The 19,640-nt window shown below is 44.7% G+C and overlaps 1 protein-coding gene across 1 annotated transcript in view; it reads right to left on the bottom strand.

The window, feature by feature from the left end:
* The window catches only part of LOC133415482 (neurabin-2-like), a 40,289-nt gene extending 21,249 nt beyond the window's left edge, over nt 1–19,040 (bottom strand). The window contains exons 1-5 of the mRNA XM_061701587.1: nt 18,898–19,040; nt 6,641–7,024; nt 6,330–6,535; nt 4,607–4,945; nt 2,902–3,579 (exon numbers count right to left, since the gene is read on the bottom strand). Coding sequence (XP_061557571.1) covers nt 2,902–3,579; nt 4,607–4,945; nt 6,330–6,535; nt 6,641–6,947 — 1,530 coding nt within the window. The 5' untranslated portion in view covers nt 6,948–7,024; nt 18,898–19,040. The remainder of the gene's footprint in view (nt 1–2,901; nt 3,580–4,606; nt 4,946–6,329; nt 6,536–6,640; nt 7,025–18,897) is intronic.
* Between the last annotated feature and the right edge of the window lie 600 nt (nt 19,041–19,640).

Genomic DNA, 19,640 nt, shown 5'->3' on the forward strand with positions numbered 1-19,640 from the left:
GTCCCGGCTGTCATCGGGCAGGAGGCGGGCTACGCCCTGAACCACTACATACAAACAAACAAACAACCATTTGCACTCACATTCACACCTACGGGCAATTTAGAGTTGTCAATGAACCTACCGCCCATGTTTTTGGGATGTGGGAGGAAAGCGGAGTGCCCGGAGAAAAGCCACGCAGGCACGGGGAGAACGTGCAAACGCCACACAAGCGAGACCGGATTTGAACCCGGGTCCTCAGAACTGTGAGGCGGGCGCTCAAACCAGTCGCCCACCGTGCCGCCTCCTCACTGTATCACTATATGTAAATTAACGACCTCGTGGTTAACTACTCATCACGCTAGAATAGAACTACTGTATAATTAAATTGCTTTCTTTCTTGATAAATGGGATGTGATATAGGCCTACCCGCGACTCATTTTAGCTTAATCTTTGACACTGGTTAGAGATGGTCAATTAGCTCACGACTCACACTGTCTGCTGCACGCATATGTCAGACGAGAGGAGACAGTGAGCAAAAGATACTGAAGGATCCTGAGGACGTGTGGTCGCAAAGGTCAAGTTAAACGAGCAGTCAAAAACACAACCACGTAATAACATGTCTCCCAACCTGTCATTACTTTGTCGCAGTCATATTGTCTGTTTCTTTGACATACAGTATGTCCCTGCAGCTTCGTGCATCTGTGCAAAAGGCTGCTGCCCATCAACTATTTTGACCAGGTACGCGGTGACCTCAACTGTCTCAAGAAACAAAGATGCACCCTGGGTGAGTGGTCAGGGGTCAGGGGTTAGTTTCTAAGTCCAACAAATCAAAAGAATTATTTCTTGACATGACCAAAAAATACATGCGTCAATCTCTTCCTTGTGATCATCAACCTCCTGGAATCGGATGTATGAGGACACGGCACGGCAACAAAAGTGATCAATCAAACTACGCCGCCCAGTAATGCTCTTAAAAAAACATGTAATTTTGCACTCCAAAGAGACACCGTTTATTCTTCCGTAATGCTAATCCCCTAATTCCATGGAGTCACTTTCCATGAGGAAGTATAATGTCACAACACACTGATAATCAGATGCTAAGTTGCAGCACCTCTCCCCATATGTGATTTGGAGTATGTGTGTGACGAAGGATGAAGCACGTCAATGAATTTACTTGACACGCACACACACACACACACACAAACACACACTCTATGAACTCATCTATTAAATCCATTTCCCTCATCACTTATTTTAAAATCGTTTCACCCCATTCCCATGATTGGATTGCAGTAAATGATCATTTGAATTGAAATCATCTATTTGTGTCTTTAAAGACTACATTTACATTTGACAAGATGACAAGATCGGAGTTCTGGGTTTGGGGTTGTTTGCCCAACACACCAATCCAGACAAGCATTCATGTCGAATGACGTTTCAGGCTGAGCTGAAAGTATTCTCCAGGTCTTTGGTCACCTCCCATTGGTAAGAATATTTGGCTTTTATCTGTAAAATGCCATTTGTCGAAAAATACTTTCATATCTTGAAGACAAATAACATTCAACTTTAACTATAACAGCATTTGAAAACGGTGGTCCACTGTATGTTTTATTTAGCGAGTTAACAGGCTACTTTCTTGTAGAATGACAACATTTACGGATATTGAGTGGGAAGTTCCAATCACACCATAGTGACACACATGGCAAAAAGTGAAAAAAAAGGAAATTCTATATTTTTAGCATTTTCTATCCAAGCAACCCACAAAACAGCCCACAGGAATGAATTATCTCCTACAATCATTAATTTAACTAAAACCTAATTTTGGGGCACATTTTCCCATGTGTGCATGCTGCGCGCATTCTCTCATTAACTTAAGCACTTTTCCTCTTCCGCACTCCAGAGACTATAGGAAGTCCAGCGTCCGGTGAAGATGAAACACCAAATTGCACGTTTTGAATCAGTTAACTGCCCATCGCCGGGATGTCAGCGGCTGACTCATGCTGGCGGTGCGCGACACACCTGGCCCACAACGCTCACCGACTGTCCAACGGCTGTAATGCGTCCCTACGACATTCCGCCCATGGCGGAACGACGTCATATTAATCATTAAATGGCAAAAAGAAAAAAAATGGAAGGGGTTTTCATTTTTGCTTCAAAAATTCTGCTGGCAGCTGGATTTTTTTTTTTTTTTTTTTTTTTTTAAAGCGCAGGCCTCCCACTACAGTCATCGTAATGGTAGAATGGTAGGTTATCGAAGCATTTGGGTTTTTTGTTTCTAAGGCAGTTATCGAATACGTTAAAGTGACTCAGTCTGTGGCACAAGTAAGGTTGCAGGGCACCTCTGAGCTATAGAACGGCAGGCACACCCCCTTTTCTATTGATGGACCTTCAAAGGTCTTCAGTCATAGCACAGTATTCTGATTGAATTACTTTTGTTGGATTTATTTCATACAGAATTAAATAAAAAAAAACACATCTTTCAAATTGCAGCATGTTAGCTAGAGCGGTGCGCAGGTCCCATTGGCAACAACACAGCCGCTATTTTCATACATATATATATATGCACACGCACACGCACACATTTACACACACACATACATACACATATATCAGTTTGCTATATTTTCCAAATTGATTTCCACGACATTCACAAGTCTCAGGAAAACTCCATGTTCCGTGATTTATAGTGAACCTCAGACTTCAACGAGTCACGCCTCTTTGATTGTTGCAGACAAATGTCTAGGTTACGCACGTTGGGTGTTTTAGAGGTCGGAACAGGAGAATGCGTATAGCTGAAAAATGTGCAAGCCAGGCTCATTTAAAAAAAAAAAGACTTACATGCAATCGGGAGAATATGGCCCTGAGTGAATGGATGTCATAGAGTGAGTGTGATGGTGACAGACTTGGCAGTTGAAAGCTCACCTTGATGGGCTCAGTGCTGAATCGAATCTTTCTATTGGCAGGTGCGGGCTCCTCCTCTTCAGGGAGACCCTCAATTTCTGTGCAGCTGCTTTCCGGCTGGTATGCTTCCTTGTCTTCCTCATCATCATCATCGTCCAGCTGGCTCCCCTCAGAGTCATCCTCGCCAAGGCCGCTGTACGCACTCACATCCACCAGATCCCCCTCGGAGTAATCCTCCTTCCTCGAGCCATCCTCGTCATTCTCCTCTTCATCGCCCCTTCTCTCAGGGTCTGCCTCAGTAACTTCAAAAGCTGGTGGCTCTTTTTCCCCATTTTCAAGTGAAGCATGGACATCAGCTTGAACCAACCTGGCTCCAGCCTCAATATCCCCCCTACAACAATGCTGTTCCACAGTCTGTGGCTCCTGAAAGGATGCGGCCACCGCCACGGTACTCGAGCCCCTGTCTTCTGTCAATCCAAGATGGGATTCGGACTCTGTTTTGGCCTCTGAGTAGGAAGGTAAAGTGGTATCAGAGTGCTGATCTCCTGAATGTCTAGATCTTTCCTCCTCGCTGACCACCGCTCCGCCGATGTCGCACTGTGGGCGTGGATCCGTCACTTGGACCTCCGGCGCCTGGTTGTGGGCACTTCCTGCTGTTACCTCCTCTAAGTCCTCCTTACTCGGAGGAGGCCCTTTCATCTGAGAGAGAGAGAGCGAGACAAATTATATCATTGTTTAACACCATGAACATACTTCTCACTCCATACCAAAAAATGTCAGCATATTACCAAAAGGTCATCATTGCTAAGCTTATGATCCAACATTTATCTAGGCTAGGCTCATCTAAAGGAGAGGCAATAGTATCGAAGCTACTTGTTACAAGTGCAACCATATGCAGATGAGCGTCAAAGATGGACTACAGCTATAGACATCCACATTGTTTCAAGCCTCTCACCTAACAAAAGCAAATTGAGGCTATAAACTCACAGACTGTGTAAAGAGTTGCCTGCTTGGGCTGGCGAGTCTCAAATTTGTGTTTTGATGCTCAGATGGTCTGAATTTGGCTTCACCAAAATACTGTAAATGTACGGCTCCATCTTGTCTTGCCGTGGTGTTACTTTAGTTGGCACATCTTGTGTGCAGTAGTACACATGTATTGGGCATAATTCCAACAGCATAGCCCACATGAGTGTTCCCACTGGTCAGGTATCGTACACTAGACTATATTGCTTTGTCGCTATCTTGAACCCTCCTCGAAAGGCTACCTCCTGGCCGAATAATGGATCATAATGTCACAAAGGTGAGCTGATTTCATGAACATACTCTAACCAAACGGCATCTCGAAAATCAGTCCAGTATCTTTGGAATGTGGTGTAACAAGAGACATGAGCAACAACAACCTACAGGAACTGTAATGTTGTTATATCAAGGGAGCAAATCTTTGAGGAATATTTAAAGTAAGTGAATGAATCTATAAGAACTGAGTAAGTTCTGAAGGAAAATGGGGATCTAACCCAGGATTAGCAAAGTAGCAAACAGTCACTGGAAGAACTACAAGAGTGAAAGTCCTCGACCGTCAATCCATAAGTGGAACCCTGGGCACTTGGCATTAAAGTGACCACTTCAGGAGGAAAGTAGTGGAATGAGACAAGACGTGAAGCTAATTTATTTAGGCTAAAATAATCCCCTTCCAAATGATCCCTTAAAGACAAACAAATCTTCTTACCTGGCACCTAGCAGGCCCCGCTTTGGCTGGCAGTTTTGGCTTTGGTCCCGGGGCAGGTCTTGACCGACGGTTGGGGAGGTAGAGATTGTTTTGTAGATCGGCCTTCTCAAACACAGCACTGAGCTGGCTCACGGTGGGGCTGACGGCCTCGGCGGGCCCCAAAGCAGCTGCGGCGGCAGGAACGGGAGCAGGAGCGGGAGGGGGACTAGGGGGGTCATCCAAGCGATCCAAAGCCTCGGTAGAGCCATTAAAGCGTGCCACCACATCCAGACGGCTGTCCTGGAAACCAGAAGCTCGCTCCTTGGTCAGTAAAATCCTGTTGGTAGCGGCTTGTTTTTCCTGGAGGAAACCAAAACATTTCATGTTCATCTTATCCTGTTCAGGGAAACAAACGCTGAAATTGGGTAAGGTACACCATGGACCAGTCAATCAATCACAAGGCTGACACATAGGCAGACAATCATTCAGACTCACGTTCATCTTCAATTAACCGAGCATGTTTTAGAAACTAAGAAAACGAACTAGAAAATCAAATCAAACTCAACGAAAAGGAGAGCGCTCCTTTCTACGTCTGTTCAAAATCCATCCATTTGTGCATTTCCTATTTTCTTTTACGTTTACATTTTCTTTGTATTTCTACAAAATGTACTTCGTATGAAACACCCTGTTAAATGTAATCAAAGATTTGTTGCAAAATACATCACACATGATCATTTCTGAAAAAGCCTGAGAACTACAGATTGCAGTACAGAATTGTGGAAATACGGCATTCCACTGTTTTTCACCATCTCACTTTTCCTCACTTTTTGGCCGCAGCTAAAATGGCGCCCACTGATTCACTTTGGCATCCGCAGTGAGCCGGTCCCTCTCCACTCAATAAAAACTTGAGTGCCTTCGTTCGCATTCGTGGCTTTCCAGCACAACCGCGAGTTAAAAAAATTCTTGGCCTGTTGCTACCAGGCAGCGTCCAGCGAGCTAGCTAGCTATGCCCACGCCCCGTCAAAAATGCCTCTACACGATTGCCACAATTTACAGAAGCAGCTCAGTGTCATTATTTAAGTTTCCGAACGAGGAGGTGATGCTGCGGACGAGTCCGCACCTGTCTACTGGCCAAGAGGAGCCCCGGAAGCCTGTTAAGTCGCGAGGTTAGTTGGTGGCGAGCTCCTCTCGTCGCGGCGTGGAAAGCCCCACGACAACCAGGTGGAATATATTCCAGGCACCGGAGGCGTTGAACAGATATTTTCTCGGCTCAAACATGTAGGAATACATCGTAGGCATAAGAAGGTTGGTAGACATAGTAGCATCTAATTTTTAGGTTTCACAGAATCAGTGGACAGATGGCGACAACATCTTGATTTTTTCCCAGTATTCTTTCTACTTTGTATTGTAGTTGTATATTCCTTTATCCTGTTCAGGGTCGTGGCAGGGCCTGCCTGCAGCCTAGCGTAACAGACTACACCCTGGACTGGTCTACGGTGAATCAGATTGTTATTCGTCGTGAGTGAATCAAGTGGGAATTTATCTCACACCACCTGTGCTGGTCAGCTGTGTAAACCACCACACTACCAGCACCTGTACAAAATCCTTGTTTCCAAATAGTGAGATCAGTTTAGTGTGCAGCCAACAGGTGGTTCGTGGTGTGCTGACTTGACAAGTGATCCATACAGTCGCACCAGTGGACTAAAGATAAACAAACAGTACGTTAAATGATGCCATTTCTAACCTGTAACGTCCGTTGTTCAAACATCCTCCTGGTTTCCTGGAGCTTGGACAAGCCAGAGGAGCTCGGGCCTTCGCCATCCGTTTTGGTGTCGAAACGATTCACCCTGTCTGAAACTGTGCCCCCTAGTTTGAGCAGAGCGCTGTGGTCGACGTTCTCGTTGAGGCTCGACGCCCTCGGAAGGGACAGTTTGACTGCCTGGTCGTTTCCTGCCAATGAGAGGGTGGCTAACTCTGGCGCTTGTTCGGCTAGCCAAAAAAAAAAAAAGATTGTTTCATTGTTGTGGTTATGTGTACAACAGGATTCCTATTTACCAATCACTTTGGCACCATCCTCCTCATCTCCTGGTGACTGCATCTGCATGAACATATTCTTGATGCGGTGAACGTTTGATCCATATCTACGACCCCTCCCATTTGGCCTGGGTAGGGGTGCTGGCTTTGAGGCGGGGTCGTAGCCTCCGTTAAGGTGATCGGTGGCTTTCTTCAGTGCCGCCAGACCCGCCTCGTAGGCATTTCGGTGTGGCGAAGCGCTCCGCATGTTGGCACTCCCACTTCCCCCGCTGTTCCCGGCGGAGGCCCCGTTGTCCGCCGTGGCTGACGCAGGTTCCGTCTTCATCATGTTTGAGAATTCAAATGTGCCCCAGTGAACAGCAGCTTAATGGAGATGAGGGTGGCAGCATGTCTGGAGAACATGAGCTGGGAGACAAGAAAAGAAGAGAAACTTAAAATAGTGACAATCTGTATCTTTCTCACAAATATATGTTATCTCCAGTTCATAATTACAGATTTCATTGTTTTAAAGGTTTGTCGCCACCACAAAATAGGCTGCATTTTCAATGACCTTAGTTATTACGGTAAGGATTTCTTCCAAGGACGGATGGTCCCCATTACATTTTCGTGACAAACCACAGATGGAAAAAAAAAAATTCAAAAATGTTTTTTTCAAATGTTTCAATTGTTGATGGTTATATATTCAAATACAAATCACTGTCAAATGTTATCCCTTTAAATGTTGGCGATGTCAAGAAAATCAAGAACGTTTAAAAAAAAAACAAAATCATCTCTCTAAATCTAATCATTGATGATGTCATAAAAACATCAAACCCAAAAAAATCCTTGATTAAAAGCATTGTTTAAAATAGGGGAAATTATGAAAACGACATTGGTGACAAATTCATTGAAAAAAAGAAACACTTGGAATCCTTGAAAAATATTATTCGGCAAGTATTTTAAAATAATCTCGTCACACTTTAAACACATTGTAAAATGTGGGGAACGAGTAACTGCCATGATCCGGTCGTCACCTCTCGTCAATATGTGATTTGGTTTTTCTATCCAATCAGAGCAGGTTATGCGCTTATGCGAAGTGTACTGTACTGTATTTCCATTGAATCCAGAATGAATTCTGAATTCAGTATTTAGTGTGTAAATACAGAAGATGCCTGCGCTACAAAATGAGATTTTTCAGTTTGCTGCGGTTACCCAAATGCCTATACACCACATCACCACTTTATATTATATATTTGGTTAGCTAGCATGTAGCAGTTAGCCTTATTATTGGATGTCCACGGGCTCCAGGTGTAAACAATTATGGTTTATATGGACAATTAGGTAAATTTTCCAAATACTGTTGAGTCCCTGAATGAAGTAATCAGCATTAAATGGCCACAATTCCCAAATGGCAGATGTCATGTTTTTGTGAAACCTCTCAAATAAACGTTATTGGCTACGCTTCAGTCACATCTTAACTTTTTTTTCAAATCAATTGTGGTTGAAAGGCAAATGTGTATATAAAAAAAAAACCGACGACGAACTGTAACCATACATAAATAACAACACAACGCAAGTTTATCAGTGCAGGGGCCAATGAACAGAACAGAACAGAGCAAGCTAGCTTTTCTGAGCAACATTGCTGACGCTCATTTGGAAGAATTGTAATGAAACGATGATCAGTGAAAGCATCAAATTTGGGCTGTGGGCACAAGCTAAACCAGCTAACACATTCTCCCACTTGGTGCAATGCCACCCACTGTCATTTCTGAATGTTCTAGACAGTGTCGAAGAGGAGGAAAAGTAATTGTTTGGTCATTCAGACACGCTCTAAATTGCATCATCAGGTTTGATCATGTTAAAGCGGGCAGACAAACAACGCTGAAAGCAAACCATTCTTGTTGCATGTAATTCACCAGTGGTAATAACTTTGCATTTTAACTACCATAAAAACAGGTGTCAGCCAAGCGTTTAAACATCTGCTACTTCATTTCTCGTTGCCATCACGTCAATCCATGAGTGCACAGCTACAAACTGAAGCGGTTTTATGGCCAAAACAAGTTTCATCGGGGACAAAGATGACGACAATGTCGAGTCATACCACAGGGAGCAGGCTACTGGTTTTCACCCTCACCTTTTGATCCATTGCCACGGGCTCGATCGGACTCTGTGCCAGCCACAGCTGACATGAAGCAGCTTTTTTGTGAACATAATATTTTGCTTTTGTTATTCTGTCACCGTTGTTGCGCCACATGCCACGTGCTTGTCAATTGTGATACAAAAGTGCAGTACAGTTATATGTTAAGTGCGTTATGCTTTACACGAGCGACTGATTTCATGTTATACTTGTGTGACAGTTGATGTGAACAAAATGTGAGTAGAATGACTGAAATGTAGCTGATCTCAAAAAGGAATATGTTTTGGAAAGTTGGCCAAAGTTTGACGAGTGTCACGGATCTCGTTGATCTCGTTGACCACTGCGTCATACACCGCAATGAACATGAATAAAATGCGATCGTGGTTCAGGATTTGTGATTTTGAATGCTTGATTTATGTTTGCAACCTATCCTTCAATATTGGCAAAAAAGAAAACGTCACTGTTCGCAGTATTTGTGCTCAGGCCAAAGCAATAAATGATTACTTTGGTGCCATCTGTGGAATCTTGATGTTGTCGTTAGATCGAACTCACTGATATTGTTTTTTTTTTGCCTGTGTTTGAGATGTCGAAAGTATGTTTCTAGTTCGCTCCCGACGCGGCTTCTAAAAACCTGTCGTGTGCATTGCCGTTACAATTGACCTGTATTCCGTAGCAGCAAGGGTCTCCAACTTAACTTATCCGAGGGTCGCTGAAGATAAGAGTCTGGGCTACATCAAGTATTGCACAAAAAAAGGCTTTCAAGTATTGAAAGTCCTATTCAGTATTTAACTACAACTTAGCCAGTCCTCTCAGTCTTTATTATTAACAGTTCAGAACAAGATCGGTGCCCCGGTTCTCTCTCTAATCTTCCTGGTATTTTGCATACTTCTCAGTGTGTCCACTTGAGTAATGATGTCTGATGCTGTATTTCTTGAGCACCGCAACTTTCTCTGTGCATGCAAGACACATCGGGGTGCTCCTGTGCTCAATAAAAAAAACATTCCGTCTGCTACTTTTGCTGAAATCGGCCGTGCTCATCGCCAACCTTTCTCTTAACGGCAGGTTTTGAGAAGGACATGACTGGGACTGGCTGACAGGATTATATTTTTCTTCCACTTGCTGTCATTTCGGGATAAGGTTTCTACCAAATGACTGAAGTTGCTAATTCACTTTGGCTAACTTGTTGACAAACACTGCCGAAAGCTTCTCCTGAGCTTGAGCTATGGCGGCTCCTAAGCCCCATAAAAACAGCCAGGGCAACGACTCGGTACAATGAGTGCAGGCCACTCATTGACACTGAACTTTGATGTCCAGTAGGGAGTCGCAAATATGGGCCTCAATTGGCCACCCGGCCCTGGGTTTGACCCCTCACAGTGTAAAAGCCTATTTGAGTAGTAAGTCGTACGACTTGGGGATGAATTCAAGATGACCAGTCCAACTACGAAAATACTCACGACAAGCACAGTCGCAATAACATATTCGTTTAGTGACGTGTGGTTCAGAATCGGCTACGACCAGCGGCAGACTTCGTTGCAACTGCAGGAGTGATTTTTTTTCCACTTCTGCGGTGGGTTGAGATATATAAAATCCATACGGAGACAAACATTGATCCTAAATTGAGGGTTGAAATGATCAAAACACAATGAAGGGATATTTTTCCAATAGGATTGACACAACAAAAGCCGAAATGATTAAAATCCAGTGATTAAATACATATTATGGAACATCATTTGGTCACAAGCTAGATAAAAACACCGGATCATATGTTTCCCCCACAGTCGTAATTATTATCATTTGATTTACAGAACTGACTGAGTCATTTTCTACATCTGGAGAACATTCCCACATTGTAGATACGGTTTTCCTCAGAGGGCTATTATGATTGTAAAACCGTATGAACGTTTCATCACCTCATCATATTATTACACATAGACAACAAATTGATGGATAACTCGTTTTGAAATCAGAAGTCAAGGATAATGGTTTGCTCAACTATTGTTCATGTAACTATAAAAGGGGTATGCTAACAAAACATTTTTGCAATAGCTCAATGTTATTCGTTATTACGAATAACAATGAGACATTTTGGAACAGATTTGAACGAGAATCATGGCAGTTGACTTTAGCGGGCCACATGAAATAATGTGTGCGGACCGGATGTGGGCCCCGGGGGCTTGAGTTTGACACCTGTGATCTAGGCGGTCGAAAGAGGCGAGACTTCCACTTGCCGAAGCGGAGCCCAGAGTGCGGGGGGGGGGGGAAACGGAGCACCCGTAAGGACACGAAAGCGGTGCGCCAAAGCTCATCCGTCCAGCCACGCTCCGAACTGCTTGTCCTCGTTCGGCTTTAAGCTGACCGCGCGAGAGGCACGGTACACCTGGACTGAGCCAATCAAAGGGCACCTTTTGTTGCCAATTAGTGTGCTTCTCCACACGTGGTCCATGTAGTAGCAGACACATCGCCAAACACAAATACCCCCCAAGGTCGCAGCCCGGCAATCAAGTACGTGCCACTTAACGAAAGCTAATGTTATTAGCCAACGCTAATCGGCGCATCCAACAAAACTTTATGCACGTCTGTTTACCTTTTGGCTTTGTGTGTCATGAGTGGGAAAACTCAGCGTGGGGGCGGTTCTTACTGTATGTCCATTAGATGGATTCTGATGACAAATTCAGAATGGCTTCCTTATATACAGTACATATTTTCAGAAAAAGGCATATACCGAATGAGTCGTTTATTATGCGAAGAATTGTAAATAGAAAAGCTACTCATGACATTTCCATTGCAATCTGAACTGATGTTTCAATTAGGGAAATGCGTAAAATGTAACAGAGTGGAGAGTCATTAAGATATGCCACACAGTCAAGACAGCCAAGGTCAAAGTGAGGAAACGTGTGGCATTATTTGCAGAAAGAATGGTCCTATAATTAATAGATAAGAAATAGAATGGTTCACTTTTTTTGGGTGTTCTGACACACAATAAAAAGGAAGTGGCCAAAAACATGCAGCATGACATGGTCGTCACTGGCAACGCTGACAACCAAGAGGCTAAAAATATTCACACATGCACATGTTGCAATCGAAGCACGTCTTGTGATCTCGCCTTGACAAACGAGTGGCTTCTCATACAGAGATCATGTGAACTTTAGTGGGCCAACGTGAACAGACGCACGCACGCACGCAGAAAAGAGCTGGCGTCAGCCAAGACTTCATTTTCTGCGTCATTCATCTGTCCAAGAACAACTACTCGATATCCACTGCTACCCCTACTTCTTTGTGGTTTGGGGTCACTTTCTGTCGTTTGGTGAAGATGAAGACACCAAGGGAAGCTGCATCAACACTATGCGCCATCGTTCATGCATGTGATGAACTGAGTCATAAGGATAAAAATAAGAACAATCGATTCATTGAGATGTCTTTTTATTGCACAATTTTGTACAGAAATGTGTCAGTACAGAACAGCCCAGTCCACTTCTCTGTAATGATTTGAATCTATCGTGACTGAATGCTATTCCCCGTACGGCTCACACCCAAAAAAGAAAGAAAGTTGCATTCCTCTGCACTCTGCAAAATGTCGAACACCCCTTAGTTGTACAATTTGGAGTTCAACCGATACCCTCTGAAAAGATACCTCCACCTACACCTCAAAAGTCAAGACGTAGTAGTACGGTGGTAGTTGTACATGTACAGTAATCCCTCCTTTATCATGGCTTTAGCTTCCAGACCACACGTGCAACAGGTGAAATCCGCAGTATTTGAAAGCTTTAGGAATCTTCCCCACACTCCTATTAACCTCTACCGTACTCTCACACTCTCTACACTAAAAACCTTTCAAACTCTGAAACATACAGTAATGCACAGTGGTACTGTGTATTATGTAATATGTACTTTGTATTCCTTAGAAAAGGCATGAAAATGTTTCTTTTCTTGTTTGAGTTTACCACCCAAAACGATTACAGCATGTACTCAAAATCCCACCATATGATGAATTGTACGCAGTATGGAAGACAATCCACTGTATTTCAACTCCAGCTCGCTGAGCATAAAGAATGACCTCAAAGGGGGATTTGTTTTGATTTAGATGCCATCACAAAAGGGCACAGGTGATGGCAAAGAGGCAAAGTGTGACAGCAACTGGGGCTGCAGCCATCACATATTTTTAGAATCAATTAGTCGATTATCCCATCTGTTATCGGAGTAATAGGATAACATATTCTTTTTACGTAACAACTAAACCAATTAGGCCTGTCGCGATAATGACTATATCGACCTATCGTTTGATACATAAAACGGACACAATAGTTTTACCAGACTCGATAAATTGTCATCGTTGTGAGCCGACGGTGTCGTTCGCCGCTAGCGGGCGGGAAAACCCGTGCTGGTGTTGGCTCTGTCCAATACCCCACAGCCTTGCTCCATGTGCAGCGCATAGATTCACACAACAGAGAGACTTTGAAGGGAAGGTCAACTGTTGTGTTCGTGAGCCAACGAGCTCGTGAGTTGTTGTGTGTGTCGGTCCCCAATTAACTCAAACACGGGAACGTTAACTGTTAATAAGCATGACCTCGGTGGCGCACGTTATTCAGCCAGTAGCTGATTACAGCGAACCTCGGCGTATATTGGATTGACAGGTGAAGGGCTCGTCTTCAGCGGACCAACCGCATGGAGACGTTTTTGTCATTCCGATTCCAAATCACGCCAAATGAAGATCTCTGGTCAACGGTGTCGATTCAATGTGTGCTGAGCTATTACGATCAGTGCAAAACATGCGTGTGAGGTGCAGGTAGTATTTTTTGTCCACTTGGGGTCACCATCCTCACGTTCTACGCTGTAATATCTGCTGACTTTGAATGTGTGTGGCAGAGGCCTGGCCCGGTGAGTGACGTGTGTGTTAGCAAAGAAGAGTGTAGTTGGCTCAGGTTGGCCAGTCTGCGCGTTGTGTCCCTCTGCGCCAGTTGCGGCCGTTGTGGCTCGTGTGTGAATAGTGCTTATTAGGTGTTTCTAAAGCGGTGGAAAGTGCACTGTCGGTTGTGTCTATCCTCGACCACCTGTGGAGGTATAGCTAACAAGTCGTGAGAAGCTATATTAAATTAGCGAACGATGCTTACGTCGCCTTGAATGGACAATGGTAGACACGCTGTCTCGGAAGCCTCTTCTACTTTGTAGGAGACTCCACACGTTGTATTTTGTATATTTTTTTTTTTGTATGACCCCTAACTTTGGACATTCGCTGTCTTTTACACACTCTTTCCTCCTTGCTTGGCACCGTCGTGCCAACGTACTTCTGTGTGAGTCTGCAGTCGAAGAACGATCGCTGCAAAGCTTTGAGGCTGAGCTTTTGCTTTGACGTTTTTTTTTTTTTGCTATCATAGTATAAGAGTTATTTGAATAATTGTTCTCTAACATGGGCAAACCCCAAATTCAGTCACAATTATGAGGTAGAGGGTTCGGATTCAGGCTACGACCTTCCTGCGTGGAGTTTGCATGTTCTCCATGTGCCTGCTTGGGCTTTCTCCAGGCATTTCGACTTCCTCTCACACTCCCAAAACATGTTTCTTCGGTTCATTTAAGACTAAATTGTCCACAGGTGTGAATATGAGGGTGAAGGGTCGTTTGTCTATACGTATCCTGCGATTGGCTCCCGATCGGTTCGAGGTTTACCGCGCCTCTCGCCAAAACCAGCTGGAAGAGGCTCCAGCTCAACCGTGACCCCAGTGAGGATAAGTGGCACAGAAAATGAAAGCAATGTCAAATCCGTACACCAAAATATAAATCGATCAGAGTTGAAAGAATAATGGTGACATGAGGGTGACCACAGACGCTTGAAACTACCGGCACTTTTTTGTTTTGCGTTCATCTTCAGAGAGTGAGTAGTTTTGCTTATCCATCCATTTTCTCTAGCGCCTGTCCTTATTAGGGTCGCAGGGGAACTCGAGCCTAACCTCGCTAACTTTGGGCAAGAGGTGGCGTACCACCCAGATTGCTCGCCAACCAATCGCAGGGTAAATATAGAGGAAGAGCCATTCACACGCACATTTACACCTTTAGGCAATTTAGAGTCTTCAATTCACCTAACATTCCTGTTTTTGGAATGTGGGAGGAAGCCACAAAAAGCCACACGAGCGCTGAGAGTACACGCGAATGCCGAAGCCGAGATTCAAACCCGGGCCTCAGGACTGTGAGGGAGACGTGCTAAACACTGAGTTACTGTGCTGCCTACTTTTGCTTAAGTTTGACGTTTTATTTGGGTTTTTTTTATACAGTAGTTGACGTTGAACTCGCCTTTTTTTTTTTACAATTGTACGACATTTAAGAATGCCATCCGTCCGTCCCTTTCCTGAGCCGCTTCTCCTCACGAGGGTCGCGCTAGGCGTGCTGGAGCCAATCTCAGCTGTCGTCGGGCAGCAGCCGGGCTACGCCCCGAACCGGTCGCCAGCCAATCGCAGGGCGCATACAAACAAACAACCATTCGCACTCGCATTCACATTCACACCTACGGGCAATTTAGAGTCTCCAATTCATGCATGTTTTTGGGATGTGGGAGGAAACCGGATTGCCCGGCACGGGGAGAACATGCAAACTCCACACAGGCGGGGCCGGGGATCGAACCCCGGTCCTCAGAACCGTGAGGCAGACGCTCCGACCAGTCGCCCACCGTGCCGTCATTTAAGAATGCCCAGCTGTTAATTACAACATCGCTTTTACAGTTCATAAAAATTCTATCATGAGTAGTTTCACTCTGGAACCAGTTAAATCACATTACATTTTGTTTGTTTTGTTTTGGTTTGTTTTGTTTTAAATGGCGCAAATCCACGAAGATTGTGTTTGAGGTTTCATTGTACAAGAAACCACAGCATTGCACCAACAGTCGTGGGATGCAGGACTTCAAATAGAGGCCTTACAACACACTCACAGCCAAGCTTATGTTTTTCTTAATGACTCACTTGGAGATGTAAATGTTTGGGTAGATGCAGTGAACGCAACATTGTGCAGTTTGACTGCTCCAGATTCTTAATGTGTGTCTTTGTCAGTAGTGGGACGTAACAACGTAAACATGCAAGCTACCGTGCTTAATTTGATTTTTCAGGTATCTCTACTTTACTTGAGTATGCATTTGTCAGGTGACTTGATGCTTTTACTTCCACAGATATCTGTGCTTCCTACGCCTTACTTTGTAAAAATAGGAAGTTTCTTTTTTTCGACGCAGCGTGAAAAAGGGACAGCAGCAGCATGGAGGAACGTGAACCAGAGAGCATGAACAACAATGAACCAGCAGATTTAGAAAAGCAAGGTATTCCCTAGCCGCGGCCTTGTTTAAGAGAATTCGGGCATGTTGGCAAACAACAACGATTTGCGGTGAATGCGTTGTCTCCTAAAAACCATGACCTTCTGCATTCAAAGATTCTCCGTCTAATTTGACAAAATGCATACAAATTATTACTAGTTTGTATGCAGCTAATATGCAGGCTAATTTGTGTTACTAATACTAATTTTGCCGTTGTTCTTATCGTGTCTCACTTTGGTCAGTTCAGTCCTGATTATTATTATTATAGAATTTAGATTGCAGTGAAGCTGTCAAGTGAGGTTGTTTTCTTAGTATATACAAGCCCATTTCCAATGAAGTTGGGACATTGTGTTAAACAAATTAAAACACGATACAATGATTTGCAAATCATGTTCAACCTATATTTCATTGAATACACTACAAAGACAAGATATTTCATGTTCAAACTGATCAACTTGATTGTTCTTAGCAAATAATCATTAACTTAGAATGTTACGAAAAAGCTGGCACAGGTGGCAAAAAAGACTGAGAAAGTGGAGGAATGCTCATCCAACACGTGTTTGGAACATCCCGCAGGTGAACAGGCTCATTGGGAACAGGTGGGTGCCACGATTGGCTAGAAAAGGAGCTTCCCTGAATTGCTCAGTCATTCACAAGCAAAGATGGGGCGAGGTTCACCTCTTTGTGAACAAGTGTGTGAGAAAATAGTCCAACAGTTTAAGGACAATGTTCCTCAACGTACAATTGCAAGGAATTGAGGAATTTCATCATCTACGGTCCATAATATCATCAAAAGGTTCAGAGAATCTGGAGAAATCGCTGCACGTAAGCGGCGAGGGCGAAAACCAACATCGAATGCCCGTGACCTTCGATCCCTCCGGCGGCGCTGCATCAAAAACCCACATCGATGTGTAAAGGATATCACCGCGTGGGCTCAGGAGCGCTTCAGAAAACCAATGTCGGTAAATACAGTTCGGCGCTACATCCGGAAGTGCAACTTGAAACTCTACTATGCAAAGCAAAAACCGTTTATCAACAACACCCAGAAAGGCCGCCGGCTTCTCCGGGCCCGAGCTCATCTAAGATGGACCGACGCAAAGTGGAAAAGTGTTCTGTGGTCCGACGAGTCCGCATTTCAAATTGTTTTTGGAAATGGTGGACGTCGTGTCCTCCGGGCCAAAGAGGAAACGAACCATCCGGACCGTTATGGACGCAAAGTTCAAACGCCAGCATCTGTGATGGTATGGGGCTGTGTTAGTGCCAATGGCGTGGGGAACTTACACATCTGTGAAGGCACCATTCATGCTGAAAGGTACATACAGATTTTGGAGAAACACGCCGCCATCCAAGCGACGTCTTTTTCACGGACGCCCCTGCTTACTTCAGCAAGACAATGCCGAACCACATTGTGCACGTGTTACAACAGCGTGGCTTCGTAGTAAAAGGGTGCGGGTACTAGACTGGCCTGCCATTGAAAACGCGTGGCGCATTATGAAGCGTAAAATACGACGACGGAGACCCCGGACTGTTGAACGGCTGAAGCTGTACATCGAGCAAGAATGGGAAAGAATTCCACCTCCAAAGCTTCAACAATTCGTGTCCTCAGTTCCCAAACGTTGATTGAATGTTGTTCAAAGAAAAGGTGACGTAACGCAGTGGTAAACACGAGCCTGTCCCAGCTTTTTGGGAACCGGTTGCAGCCAATGATTATTTGTTCAAAACAATCAAGCTGATCAGTTTGAACATTACATATCTTGTCTTTGTGGTGCATTCAATGAAATATAGGTCGAACATGATTTGCAAATCATTGTATTCTGTTTTTATTTATGTTAACACAAGGTCCCAACTTCATTGGAATTGGGGTTGTTAGTTAATACAATTATTTTGTGGAGAGTAACAGGTATTGTATATAATTGAGAGTGAAAATCAATGTCACTTTTGAGTCTGGCCTTTTTTTCCTCTTGCTTACAGTAAGTCCATGAGTTGAATCGGTTATTATGCCTTTAAGTGTCTGTAGCCCCTTTCGAGGAGATAGAGTGCGAGTACTTTTGCCACCTGCAGTGCTGTCTGTCTTCTTTCAGACCCAAACGTTGATGCATGAAGTCTCGGCGCCCTTTGCACACAATGATCATTGCTATATTAGTCATTCAAACTGCGAGAGGACTCTGCATCTTTTTGCACAATTGTCAACAAAAAATGGACTGGCAGTACCAGATAAGTAGCAACCCTTTACTGCTCAGTGACTGTTTTTTTGTTGTTGTCGTCGTCAATGTCTCTCTGTCCCCAAAGTGTTCTGTGTCAATTGACCGTCTGTTGTCGTACTCGAGCGGCTCCAACGACCGGGGAGAAATTCCTTGTGTGGTTTTTTTGTTTGTTTGGTTTTTTTTTTTGACATAAAGATGATTCTGATTGTGATATAATTCGGTGTTCCGTATCGTGAAGATGTTGTGATAGGTGACTGGCGGCCTCGGCAAGACACTGCTGCAAAGTGTGGCAAGCAAACGCAATGTGAGACAGCCTCTGGTGCAGATGCTCCTTCCTGCTCCATTTTTTCATATGCTGCGAGCACACGCAGCATTGAACAGAGGACACATTATGGCAACACAATGCCTCCATCTAGTCACAATCCGGTGCGCGAAAATGCGGCTCCGCCACCGTCCGAAGTAAACGCCTTCAATGCGAGAAGGAGAGGAAGCTCGAGATGTGCGCACGTCCCACATCCATCCACGCACACCGGTTCGGGAGCCGGGGGCGGGCCGAGGAGAGCCAGGCCCCGCTGGGTGTCGCTCGCTTCCGTCCTCCCCGAAAGCTCGCCGAGAGCCACGAACGACGCGACGACGAACCCTCGCCCCACACGCCTCGCCCGGTCAGCCCTACCTTCCATATCCGCCGGGTAGCAGTTAGCAGTCCATCGTGTCGTGTCGTGTCGTGTCGTGTCGTGTGGCGTTGAGCCGCCACCGCCGCGTCCTCCTGCTGTCTAAACAGAGCGAGCGTCCGCCTGCTTCCTGCTCCTCCTCTTCCTCCTCCCCCTCCCATCATCTGTTTACCTCCATCCCGCTCTCCTCTCCTCTCCTCTCCCTTTCTTCTCGTCACATTTCACCAAATTGCGTTCTTTTCCACGCGCCCTAATTTCTCCTGCAAACGAACATTATTTCCCGTCGGTGGAAATGGTCTCGAACTAAATTCAGGACTTTGATAAACGATGTCATTTACTGTTCAAATAGAGCACATTTTTAGTGACTGTCAATCGACCTGCTTATTGGGAGCTTTGGCGACCTCTGGCGGCTAAAAGTACACAAAAGTAAACCATGCGGCTCGATAAACGACTATTGGCGACACTGGCGTTGTATGTGAAAGTCACGTGTCGCCCCGCCCCTTACTGCCTTCCGCCGCTTTCAACCGCACATTTCTGCTCACTCAAAGTTGGAAATCTCGTTACATTGTGCAGGTGCATTCGCCGGATCTTGAATTGATCTTGGACAGAAGATGAGAGCAAAAGCCACTTTTAACCGTGACAAACATGTCGGTTGCTGTCGAGGCAGCGGAGCACAAACTGACTGATCACGGCTAAATGTACAACCGGAGCTACCGATTTGTATCTTGGATTGAAACCTATTCGC

The sequence above is a fragment of the Phycodurus eques genome, chromosome 16, assembly GCF_024500275.1.
Source record: "Phycodurus eques isolate BA_2022a chromosome 16, UOR_Pequ_1.1, whole genome shotgun sequence".
Classification (NCBI taxonomy): domain Eukaryota; kingdom Metazoa; phylum Chordata; class Actinopteri; order Syngnathiformes; family Syngnathidae; genus Phycodurus; species Phycodurus eques.